The 14,068-nt window shown below is 29.9% G+C and overlaps 1 protein-coding gene across 1 annotated transcript; it reads left to right on the forward strand.

Moving 5' to 3' along the window:
• Window positions 1-2,257: 2,257 nt before the first annotated feature.
• Window positions 2,258-6,674, forward strand: LOC122524512. Its single transcript, XM_043646827.1, has 2 exons — window positions 2,258-2,959; window positions 3,045-6,674. The coding sequence occupies exons 1-2, from the start codon at window positions 2,258-2,260 to the stop codon at window positions 6,672-6,674; spliced, it is 4,332 nt and encodes a 1,443-aa protein (XP_043502762.1).
• Window positions 6,675-14,068: the final 7,394 nt, after the last annotated feature.

The raw sequence follows: 14,068 nt of genomic DNA on the forward strand, positions 1-14,068 counted from the left end.
TAAAGTCTTCTGCATTGTACTTTTCTCGATGACAATATAACCACTCCAGAAATAACTTTACCAAATTCTGTAAACGATTTTTAGATGAAAAAATGATTATTATTTTTAATTAAAACAAATTTATAATACTTACTTTAATATACGGATATAATGATTCTTTTGATATAAATTTATGCATCATTTTTTTCAACGATTTCATAACTGGATCCGATTCGATTTTATCGTCAATATTGTCGTTGTTTTCATCAACTTATTTTAAATTGTCTACCAAGGTAAACAATTTGTCCATATTTTGCAAATAACTTTCATCTATTTATTTATTTAAAAAAAATTAAAAGTTTTAGTATTTTTTTTGTAAATATTGCTACGTAAAATTTGTAGTTATTTATTTAAATAATTATTTATTATGTAAAAATCAAAATATTATTTCTTTTTTTTTTGTAAAATTATTTAAATTCTTAAGCTGTTTTTGTATTTTTTTAAAAATTTTTCAACAGTTTTAATTTTATTTTTTTATTAAGTAAATCTATATTATGTTATTAAATAAAATTTAATTTAATTTTTTATAAAATATTGTAAGATAAAATGTATTTATCAAAATTAATAAATATTGTGTAAATATAATAATTTTTTTTGTAAAATTTAAATAAAATTTAAATTACATTGTAATGAAATTTGCCTTTTATTTATGAAAAATAAAATAATTTTAGGTTTTTTTAAATAATTTAAACGATTTTTGTATTTTGCAAAATTTTAAACAATAATTTAAATTTTTTTGGAAAATATTATTATGTAGAAATTCATAAAAAATTAAAAACCTTTTTTCTAAATTAAATGTAATTAAACAATCTTCTATATAATAAAATCACTTAATCACACAAATAATGATTTGAATCATAAATCAAAGCCTTAATCTAATATTAGTTAATAATTAATTAAAAACAAATTTAAAAAAAAAGTTCAAAAGAAAAGATAAAAGAATATTGATTTTCTAAAATTTTAAACAATTAGAGAAAAAAGATAGTTATTTAAAATAATAATAAAAAAATAATTTAAACAAAAAGGGACAAAAGACAATTAATTTAAACAATTAAAGGGAAAAATTTAATTAGTTAAAATAAGAAATAGAAATTAATTTAAAAATAAGAGAAAAAAAATTATAAATTAATAAAATAAATAAATTTAAAAATTATTTAGATAAATAATAAACAATAATTTTCATAATTAAAAGCAAAAATAAAAAATAAAAACAAATAAAAGAAATTAATTTAAAAAAAGAATAATAATGGTTATTAAATATAAATAATGGAAAATAATTTAAATTATTAAGTAAAAAAAAGTTATTTAAATAAACAATAGAAAATAATTTAAACAATCAGAAAAAAAAAGAAAGTTACACAAAAAAAATCAATATAAAATAATTTAAATAATCAAAAAGAAAAAAGATAAAAACAAGAAATGAATTTAAACAATTAAAAGCAAAAAGTTAAAATAAACAATAGAAATTACTTTAAATAATTAGAGGAAAAAAATAAATAATAATATTAATTCGAATAAATAAATTAAAAAACAACTAATTTTTTAAGATAAATAAAAAATAATTTAAACATTAGGGCAAAAAAAAAAGAATTAATTTAAAAAGACAAGAAAAATAATAAGGAAAAAAGATAGCTATTCAAATAATTTAAGCATTAGAAAAAAAGATTAAACAAAGAAATTAGTATGAACAAAATTTTAAATAAATTGAGAAACTCATAAAATTGTTTGTAAAAAAAGGACATTAATTCAAAAAAAAAACATACACACACACAATTACACAAAACTTTACTTACCATAATACGACTTCGCAAAATGCGAACAAAATAAAGATTTTCGAATCACCAATTCGATACTTTCCATCACTGACACGAATCATAGGAAATTGAGTTGAGCACGAACAAATTTCAACTAAATCTTTAACCATATTATCTAAATCATGTAGGTTATTGGTAACTGTTAGGCTTTCACGATAAGAATGCTGCTTTAAGCACGTTCTTTCGTGGAATTGGTTTCACTGCCTTTTTTTTCTTTCTTTGTGTCATGAAACATACCATTGGTTTTACCTGGCAAGCTATATAAGCTTGCCGCTCTCCTTTTTAATTATTATTATCATTATATCAGTTTTTTGTAGTTTTTTCGTATATTAAATCTGTGTTTCGTATAATTTTCTGTTTTTTCGTGTCTTTATCGAACATATTTTGGTCCTTCGAGCCGGATAATGGCAACCAAATTAGCAACAACGAACTGCCCTATGGCAATTCTAAAGGGGCAACTTACGAGATTTGAAAATTTCATGTCAAACATTAATGATGACACAACTTCGTTCGACATCAAAGCGAGATTCGATAAAATGCCCCAAATATATAATAAATTTCTAGAAATTCAAGAAACAAGCACCAGTTCAACTTCCTTGCAGGAATTTGAAGATAGATATTTTCGTTTACAAGCACAATTTGAAGCCAAGCTCCATAATTTGTCCATTCAAGTACCTTCATTCTCCGCCAATGATAGCCGATCCAGTAATGTTAGCCGATCCGAACCCAGAAACAAATTGCCACCAATCTCGCTGCCTAAATTTGAGGGTTTGGTAAGTCAATGGTACTCTTTTCATGACACATTTATTTCACTGGTTCATAATGATCCAAACATTGACAATATTAAAAAATTTCATTACTTAAAATCCTGCCTTACTGCAGAATCATCAAATATAATCGACTCAATTCCCGTAACGGCGGATAATTATGAATCCGCCTGGAAATCATTGGTAGATAGGTACAATAACAAAAAACTTTTAGTAAATTATCATCTGAAAGGCTTATTTGATTTACCTTCTCTTAGGTCAGAAAATTGTTCTGAACTTCGAAACTTATTAGACTGTGCTAACAAGCACTTAAGAGCTCTTAAAGCTCTCAATCTAGAGGTTCAACACTGGGATTCCATTATTATTCATGCTCACCTCAAAATTTGATTCTATTACCCGTAAAGAGTGGGATTTGGGATTAAAGGATAATGAGTTGCCAGAGTTTTCAATGCTAGAGAATTTCATAGAAAAAAGGTGTTTTGCGCTTAGCAATCAAGTGTCTGAATCTGACTCTTCAAAATTTGCTAAAATTACGCGGCCAACAACTCATTTGGTGGCCAATTCAAATAAGACATGCAATATATGTAATTCTGGAAATCATAAAACCTTTAAGTGTAGTCGGCTTTTAGCTCTTTCTCCTAAGGAGCGCTTTGACTTAATAAGACAAAAGAAATTATGCCTAAAATGCTTTGGAAAAGCGCACACAGTAAACCACTGCAGCTGGGGAGAATGTAAAACGTGTAATAAGGGACATAATACTTTGCTTCATTTTTCTGAACCACATTCTGCTCAGGCACAAATTAATTCAAACTTGCACACATCCAACATTTCCAATCAAGTAATCTTAGCCACTGCCTTAGTCAGAATAGAAGATAAGATTGGTAATTTTCACACATGTCGAGCTTTGTTGGACTCGGGTTCCCAATCCAACTTCATCACACGAAAGTTAGCCAACCACCTTGGCTTAAAATTGTTAAAGTCGGACATTCGAATTTCTGGCATCAATATGTCAAATTCAAAAACCCTTTTCACGACCGATTGCTCTATTTCTTCTGCCTACCGGCAATTCCATGCAAATGGCACATTCTTAGTGACTCATAAAATTACTCAAACATTACCTGCTGCTCCTATTGACATTAAGGAATGGTCTTTTTTAAAGCAATACCATCTGGCAGATCCCACGTTCTTCCAACCAGGGATAATTGACATACTACTAGGTGCCGAGTTTTATGACGATATCTTACTTCCATTGAAAATCAAGCTCTCTCCAAACTTGCCCTCGTTGCGTAGTACAGTCTTTGGCTGGATTGTTATAGGAAAATTAACTTCCACAGAAAGCTTAAAAGCAATGCGTTCCGTGACTTTATGTGCGTTCCCTGAAATTTCAACCACGCTACAGCGGTTCTGGGAAATTGAGGAGTTTCCTCAGGAAAATGTTAATCAGAATTCGTTTTGCGAACAATCTTTTATTTCTACGGTTTCTCGTTTACCGTCGGGTCGCATTCAGGTTCGGCTTCCGCTAGAGCCCTCACTACCTGAGCACAATCTTGGAAAATCCAAACATCATGCTTTGAGAATGTTAATACTAATGGAAAATCGTCGCAAACGAGACGACGAGCTAAATGCTAGCTATATAAAGTTCATGCAAGAGTACGAAAGGTTGAACCATATGGAGATAGTTCATGATGACATGGCTGATGAATCCAACTCAAAAATTTTCTATTTACCTCACCATGCGGTTTTTAAAAAAATTAATGATACCAAAAAAATTCGCGTCGTTTTCAATGGATCTGCCAAGTCGTCAAATGGTAGATCGTTGAATGATATTTTAGCTTTAGGACCCACGATTCAAGATGACTTATTCACCTTACTATGCCGGTTTCGACTCTATGCCATAGTTTTAGTGGCGGACGTTGAGAAAATGTACCGCCAGGTCTCTCTTGCTCCTGATGATCGGGACTTATGTCGAATTTTATGGCGGTCCAACTTCGACGAGCCCATAAAAACTTATCGATTATCCACTGTTACCTACGGAACCAAATCAGCATCTTTTTTGGCCATTCGCTCACTCCACTTTTTAGCAGACTCCTATAAGACTACGCATCCTGTCGCCGCTCACGCATTAAAAAATGACTTTTATGTCGATAATCTTGTAACTGGTAGTAATTCCATTGAGGGTGCTCAAGTCTTATTAGATCAAATGATTTACGTCACCAACGCTGGCTGTATGCCTTTAAGGCAGTGGTGTTCAAACCGACCTGAACTATTAAAATCGTTAGCCGACTCCATTGTAGAACCTATAAACTTTTCCGATTCTCATAGCTCAGCTATTCCTTTATTAGGGCTCCACTGGCAGCCTACTACTGACACCTTTCAATATACTGTACACTTTGCTAAGACGAATCACACTAAAAGAACTGCCTTATCAGCAATTTCACGCATTTTCGACCCATTGGGTTTTTTATCTCCTATTGTAATAAAGGCTAAAATATTCTTGCAGCAACTTTGGCTTAGCCGACTTGATTGGGACACACCGTTCAACTCTGTCCTGTCTTCATCGTGGAATGACATTTATTATGATTTAACTCAATTAAGCTCAATTCAGATTTCTCGGTCAGTATCTCTTGATTGTGCACCTGAAGATCTTATACTTCATATTTTCTCGGATGCTTCTCAAGCAGCTTATGCTTGTGTAGCATACATTGAATCCATCACAAAAAATAACGATCGTTCATCACGTTTATTTTGTTCAAAAACTCGCGTTGCACCACTTAAACCGCTCACCATCCCTCGGCTAGAGTTATGTGGTCTTTTTATTTCCGCAAAGTTAGCTAAAAAAATCGTATCTTCTGTTACCATGGTAAATCACGTGTATATTTGGTCTGATTCCCAAATAGCATTAAGCTGGGTTCGTTCTCCTGCCCGTAATTGGAAGGTGTTTGTTTCAAACAGAGTGTCCACAATTCATGAGCTGTTAAAGGATATCCCTCATTCCTTCAAATATGTACCTACAGAGCATAATCCTGCTGACTTGGCGAGCAGGGGATTGCCCGTACGTAAAATTTTAAATCATACGCTGTGGTGGTCAGGCCCATCGTGGTTAATAACTCGTCACAATTGGCCGCCTCAAACTATTCCGATTAATAAGGCTCCTGATTCTGAGGCTAGAACGACAATCGCATGCATCCAGACTATCGTCAATAACTCAGACCTTAACGATAGATTTTCTACTTACACTCGCTCAATCAGGGTTATTGCCTATTGTTATCGCTTTTTAAGATCATATAGAAAAGAGTCATTCCCGTCTTGGCTAACTACTCTAGAACTTCGTCATTCATTGAATGCATTGATTAAAATGCATCAAGGCATGCAGTTTGCAAATGATTTGATTTCATTAAAGAGCCAGAAGTCTTTGCAGTCCAATTCCAAGCTTATAAATCTTAATCCTTTTATTGACCAAGAGGGAATTCTTCGGGTTGGTGGTCGCCTCCGAAATTCAGAAATTCCGTTTACTCAAAAGCACCCTATCATTTTGTACAAACATGGTCAACTCACAAATAATGTCATAGATTACATACACCAGAAACATTTTCATTCGGGATGTCAATTAACTGCATCCATCATTGGTGATAATTACTGGATTATTGGCGCCAAGTCAGCTATCAAAAAACGAATTTATAATTGCACAACATGTATAAGATTAAGAGCTCAGACTTTGAATCAAATCATGGGAGATCTTCCTAAGGATCGTTTGATCCCATCCAGGCCATTTGCCCGATGCGGCGTCGATTATGCAGGACCCTTCATGTTAAAACGCAACAAGGGACGATGTAACGTTTTGGAAAAAGCATATATGGCCTTGTTCGTGTGCTTTTCAACGCGTGCATTACATCTTGAGTTAGTATCTGATCTAACTGACGAGGCCTTCATTGCCGCGTTAAAACGCTTTATTTCGCGGCGCGGAAAGCCTAATGATATTTACTCTGACAATGGCCGCAATTTTCTAGGGGCTAGGAACAAGTTTGAAGCGTTGAAAAAGTTTATCACAAAATGAAAAAGGATGGCCCCATAACTCAGTTCTTAGTCAATGAATTTATTCAGTGGCACTTTCTTCCAGCGTTCACACCTCATATGGGTGGTCTATGGGAAGCTGGCATAAAGTCCGTCAAACGTCTCCTCAAGGTTAGCATTGGGAGTAGTAGTTTCACATTTGAAGAATTTTACACAATTTTGACTCAAATAGAATTTTCTTTGAATTCTCGTCCTTTATGTCCCTTATCTACGCAACCAGGTGATCTGGAGGCTCTGACTCCAAACCATTTTCTTCTCGGTATATCTGGCACTGCTCTTCCAGAAAAGGATATGTCTTCGTCAACTCAAAATTTAATAAAGCGTTGGGATTTAGTTAAAAGAATGGCTCAACAGTTTTGGGTTAGGTGGACCAAAGAGTATTTAAATACTTTACAGGCGAGGTTAAAGTGGAAAAGAAAGAAACCCAATGTGAAAGTCGGGGACTTGGTTATAATCAAAGGAAATTTTCAGCCCTACACTGCTTGGCCATTAGGTAGAATTTCTAAGGTTCATCCTGGAAATGATGATATTGTAAGGGTGGTTACTGTTAGGACCATTCAGGGAGAAATCGTTAGATCAATTACTCAAATAATTCCTTTACCGTTCAATGTTGATCAGTATCAACCGGGGGAGTATGTTAGGCTTTCACGATAAGAATGCTGCTTTAAGCACGTTCTTTCGTGGAATTGGTTTCACTGCCTTTTTTTTCTTTCTTTGTGTCATGAAACATACCATTGGTTTTACCTGGCAAGCTATATAAGCTTGCCGCTCTCCTTTTTAATTATTATTATCATTATATCAGTTTTTGTAGTTTTTTCGTATATTAAATCTGTGTTTTCGTATAATTTTCTGTTTTTTTCGTGTCTTTATCGAACAGTAACGATTAGTGGTGCAATTATTTGCTCCGCATTATCATTATTTTCTTCTTCTTTACCATATTTTAATTCCTCATCGATTTCTCGTTCCATTTGTACTATAACGGTGCTAACTAATATACCTACAAATTAAAGCGTTATCAGTAGGATAATGTTAATTTTTTACTCAAATAAATTTTTTTAATACATGATGTCTCATTGATTTATATTTAAATTTCAATATTAAAAACAAAATTTTCCACTGCACTTTTCTTATAAATGTGAAAATATATGATAAAAATGTTTATTTTAATTTTAATTTAAAAAAAATTTGAAATCTTTAAAATTATTAAAATTTCAATAGTTTTATAATTGAAACTTTTATTGATATTCCAAACTTTTTTTCTCCACAAATTTTAATTTTGTAAAATTGTCAAATTAGAATTCAATGATACTCAATACAAATTAACTTTAAAAATAAGAAAAAATATGAACGAAATCATGCAATTTAAATTACTTCATTACTTTTTCCTCGACTTAAATTTGATTTTTTCAACATAAAATGTCGAATTTAAATTATTAAATATAAAATTTTATTTTTATTTTTTTAATTTAAAAACGTAAAATATTTTAAAGATTTTTTTTAAATTTTAAAATTTAAGATATGTTAAACATTTAAAATTAAAAAAGTTTTTTAAGTTATAATTAACTTTTAAATTTATTTCATATTTTAAATTAAAAACATATACATTATTTTAGCAAAATAAAATAATATAAAAATATTGAATTTATTATCTAAAATAAGTCAATAGAAAATTATTCTAATTTTTGCATGTTTAAAGAAAAACATTGTTTAAATAAATTTTTTTTTATTGTAAGCAGAATTTATATTTTTAATTAATTTATTAATTAAAAACCGAAAAAAATATGAACTCGAATTCGCTTTTTCAGTCGAAAAAAATGAACTTATTTAAGTTAATTAGTAAAAAAAAATTATAGCACACAAAAAAAAGAAATTACGTCTTTATGAAATTAAAAAACAGTTAAGAGATGCCAAAATAATTAAAAAGCGCGAAAATAATTTTTGACTTCCGCTATATATATTTTTTTAAAAAAAACACATAAGACACCATATTTATACGATACATTTTACCTACCGAATTTTGCCCCTAACCGAGCCAATTCCATTAAGCAAAAATCACATGTTTTTCATTTTTGCGCATTATTAAATCATCGCTTTCGAACAATAAACATTCGATAATTTGCACAGAATGACGACACCATTCAATGAAGTTTTGGACGTTATCGCGTGCAAAAAACGTACCCGCTTTAGCCGCCTTTAAATAATTTACAGATCGCACATTACGCAGCTAATTCAGCAATCCGTCGATTTTCGAACAATGATCTTCGATAAATTTGTCCGCTGCGATTTTAACGTAATTCGCATCCTATAAAAATCGTTTCAATTAGTTTAGTTGAATGAACCGGAAATGTTTTCCGTCTTTAAAAATAAATAAATCCCCTACTCCAACCCACCCCACCTATCTTTAACTATTATTTTCATACTTAATAAAGTAAATATTTAATAGCCTTTTAAGGCAATCTTGAAATTACTTCAAGGCTTTCACTAGAGACATATCGCTCTTTGTTTAAATCATAAAATACCCGAGGATAATTAAAAATCATTGCCTTAATAAAGATCAATTATTATGATTAAAAAAAATCTCAAGAATTTTACCGATTTTACAAAACGCGGAGGTGATAACTTGTTATTTAAAAAAAATAAAATTCAACTGAAAATTTTTGGGAAACAATCTTCAAGTAGGTGATGAGGATTTAAGCAGACTTCTTCTGCGTTTCTAATTTCTAGAAGAGAAATCGCGATTAATTTCCCTATTTCGATTGAATTTCTAACAATGAACAATTAACTAACATGTAATTTGTTATTAATTGCATTTCTTGTTAGAAGAAATATATTAAAATAAATAATAAATAATAATTCGTTTCAATTGATTAAATGCCAAGGTTATTTTCTTGAAATTGAAACACTTACTTGACAAAGAACAACTCCGGTGTCAACTTTATCACAAAAATTGTCGTAGTTGATGTCCAAATCCGGATATAAATCGCCTAACCATTCGGCCAAGTCTTCACGTAGTGCCAATAAATATTCTTCATTTGATTTGAATGGACGATATGATCATTTCTAAACAAATATTATTTTAGTTTTCGATTTTAGGAAAAAAGTCAAATTTATATTTCCTTTCTTTTTTTTCAACAATTATATAATTTAATTTTTATATATAATTATAATTTCACTTTCTTTTAAATATTTATTTACGTAAATAATTAAATTAATTTAATTTTTCTATTTTGTAAATATTTTTACTAACACATTTAGAAAAATTTTAAATTATTTTTTTTTCCAAAATTATTCAAAAGTTTAATTTCATTTTTCTTTTTTGATATATTATTAAAAATTTCAATTTATTCACGTTATTTTTTTAAAAAATTAAAATTATGTTTTTTAAACAATATAGCTTAATTTCCCGTTTTCGCATATTATTACATTTTTAAAAACTTTAATTGAACTCTTTTTTAGTAAAATTTACAATTATTTTTCAAAACTGCAATTTAATTTTTTTTTATTAAACATTTATTTTATTTTTTTAAAAAGTTTTCCTTTCCATTTTTTATAGAATAAAATTATTTTATTTTTATCGAAATTGTTTAAAATATTGAATTTAATTTAATTTTCGTTTTTTGGAAATAATATTAAAAAAATTACACAAATTTCTAATTTTTTCAAAATTATTAATAATTCCTAATCATAAAATAAAGCTATCTTATTTTTATCAAAATTATTTAAACATTTATCAATGTAAATAATTAAAAAATCTAATTTATAAACTTTCTTTTAGATTATTAAATTTTAAAAATTGATGCTAAATTTTTTTTTTTTTGCAAAAACTATTAATAATTTTCATTTAACTTTCTCTTTTTTATATAAATTATTTAAAATATTTTCCTTTTTATGAAAATAATTATTTTAGACCCAAAAATTTTCACTATGTAATAACACGTATTTATTATAAAAAAATAAATATTATATTTTAAATTTCAATGGTTTTTTCTGATTTATTTCGCTCAGGCTGGTTCGGCTTGGCTCGGCTTGACTCGGCTTAGATCTGGAGTTACGACTTTGAATTTGGAATTACGGTTCGGTTGTTGCTAACGGCTCGATTTAACTGAGGCACTTATGTTACGGTTGTTGCTAACGGCTCGATTGTTTCACTTAATCACTTGAAATTTACGACTGATATTATCGTAGTAAATCTTGAATTCGTTACGTTAAAGCTTGAATTCCAATGTGTGATAACTTGAATTCTTTATGTAAAACTGGAATTCAATTCGATTTTCGGAGAGCTGCTATTTATATGATTTTGGTTTTCTTTGTTCGAAAATCGGATGATTTTCGAATACAAAGTCCCAAAAAATGTATTTACTTTGTTTTAGTTTTAGGTGTTTACATTGGCCGGGTTTTTGATGCGGCTTGGGAACTGGGTGCCTTCATCGTAGGTGTAATTCATTTTGTTAGGAAAAGAAACTTTTCCTCTTTCTTTTGAGCCCTGTTTCGATTTGGTAGCGGCTCCTGGCACCCCAGCGATGCCTTAAGTAAATATACATCGCTGCTTTTCCGTTCAGAGGTTTTCAAACAAGTTTGATGAGTGTCGATAGATACCGACACTCATCCATGTAGATTTTTAATTCGAAAACGGCATGAGTAGATGACTACTCATACCGTTTTGTCGTGTAATTTGTACTTCAACGGTTGGTGTATTATTACAACTAACACAAATCAAAACAGATAATAAAATTTGAAGCAAAAAACATTTTTAACTATATTCATAAAAAGCTTTTCAATTTTAAAGTACAAAAACTATTAATCTATTTAAAAAAACTCAATTTACCAAAAACCAAATAACTCCAATGACCTATAAACTTGACCCAAACTAAATCTTAAATTCAATAAATTCTCCCAAACATCGCGTAATTTCCTTAATAGAAGAATAAAATTATTATAAACAACAAAAATCATTCAATCAATCCATCGATCAAATACAACATAAACACAAAACAATTAACTCACGTGGTACTAATTCTCTATTATTTGTGTTTAGGAATGAATGATTAAAACACAACTAAACTTCATTTCCCGACTAGCTAATTTATTACATTAGTTTAACTATCTCCAACTTGCAACATTTCCAATTCACTCACACACACAACAAAGGCACAAATTACGCGCATAAAATTAGACGCGATTATTCAACTTTGAATTTTAACGAACCTTTCTATTATTATAATTTTCGTAATTTGGCCTCAATTTTTTTTTAAAGAAATAATTAAAATCACTTACTGCTAATTTGTTGCCATAAAATTAAATTGTCGGAATGTAAGGTAAACCTTAGGATTCATTATATATTTTCGTATGTATTCCCATCGATATCTGAGCCTTAACTTGACAATCTATAACAACAGATTTCCAACTCCAGTAGGTCCAAAACCATATAAGAATGACGTGTCATCATAGTCTCATAAAGTTGTACAACTTTATCTAACTAAAAATTTTAAGAAAAAAAAATTCTTTAACTAAAACTGAATTAATATTACTTTAAACAAATACAATAATACCTGATTATCTAAAAGAATATATCCCTGATTCTGAAGAACCGAACGAACAGCATCATTAAAATCCAGATACGCCAACCGTGGACAATCTAATCCAGGAAATAAATCTGCAATTAATGCCAAAAATAACGGAACGTCATCATAAACAAATTTCGGATAATTCATATCACGTAAAGCTCTCATTAAAACAACATTTTCCGCCAACTCCGGAGACTTGCGTTTGATCACACCAGCCATTCTCAATACAGAATTAATAGCTCGTAGCCCCCAATCGTAATGAAATTGTTTGGATAATTGTTCTTTCGCCAATGTATACAAAACTGTCATTTTTTCGCCAAAATTTTCGCTTCTCAAAAGCCATCAGAAAACAAAGATATTAAGCAAATCATTTCTAGATAAGGCATAATACATGTAGCAGGACGAAAAAGTGCTTTAACAGATTCCGGCAATTCCGTACGTCCAGTATATCCAGGATTCATAGTAATAAATATACCGACTTTTAGGTCCAAATTTATCATTTGGCCTTCAAACTAAAAAAAAAAGATATTATCAATTATTTAATTAAAAAATAAAAAAATTTACCATAAATTTTGTCGAATTTTGTAAAAGAGCGTTTCGAATTGTTTGTAGTTGCGATGAAATTACAGATAGCACTGAAATATCAATACGATTACATTCATCAAAACAACCCCATGCACCACACTAAACTATCCAGACAATGTTGTTCCGATCGCCTTATAATCCATACCTTCACCGCAATTAGTTACCATACACAAAAGACCGATCGCTTTCGCTAAATTTTTCGTCGTTTCTGTTTTACCGGTTCCCGCAGGACCTGCGGAAGCACCACCCAATTTCATAGTTAATGCTTGAGTTAATGTTAAATAAATTCTATCTGTAAGTGGAGTTATAACCAAATGACCATTTAATCCCATATATTCATAACTATTCATTTAAAAAAAAAAATTAATTGCTTTACAAATTTCTTTGAAAAATTATACCCATAATCAAAAACACCATTGCATTGCATTACTTGTAAATTATCAATATCGCGTATCCAATAAAATCGCAGCTGACTTTCCCAAGCGAAATCTTGACTATTAATAACACTATCACGAACAAAACCCTCAATAATATCTCTAGCATGAACATCAATCGTAGCGATTGTTTTAAATTTCGCCAAATCATTTCTACTCAAATTTCCCCGAACCTTAATAACTAACTGATCCAGTTGTTGATTCAATTGACTTAAGTAATCTTTCATAGCGTTTTTTTCGTTATTTTGTAACTTCTCAAACACATGTTCAACTTCTACGGTCCACCAAACTTGATTACTACATAGCACATCATACCTTTATAATCTAGAATCCAATCAGTTCTAGGTCTTGTCGTTTTTCCATAGTCATAAATTGCCTTTTTTGTTAAAAACCGATTTGATTGCCGCATCACTTTTACAACGTCATTCATCCAATCCTCAATACGACCATCGGTTAATACTTCACTTCTAAATACCATTATTTCTTCTTCAACAGAAATCATTGCTGTAACAACTAATTGATCAAACTGATTCGTATCCAAACGTAAAGTTTTAATATTATCAAACATCTTTAAAAAAAATTTAAATTAATACTTTTTTAAAAAAAAAGCGGACTAATTTACTTTAATAATATGCTCTTGAATACAATGAGGTCCAATTCCTCCCAAAATAGATAGCAATTCATCAGTTGAAATAAAATAAAATCTAGGAAATTTTCGTCTTTTTGAATCTAAATAATCATTTAAAGATTTCTGACATTTTTCTAAGCCTTCACTTAAATTACTCAAATTCGAT

Source organism: Polistes fuscatus, unplaced genomic scaffold, assembly GCF_010416935.1.
Source record: "Polistes fuscatus isolate 324 unplaced genomic scaffold, CU_Pfus_HIC Scaffold71, whole genome shotgun sequence".
Classification (NCBI taxonomy): domain Eukaryota; kingdom Metazoa; phylum Arthropoda; class Insecta; order Hymenoptera; family Vespidae; genus Polistes; species Polistes fuscatus.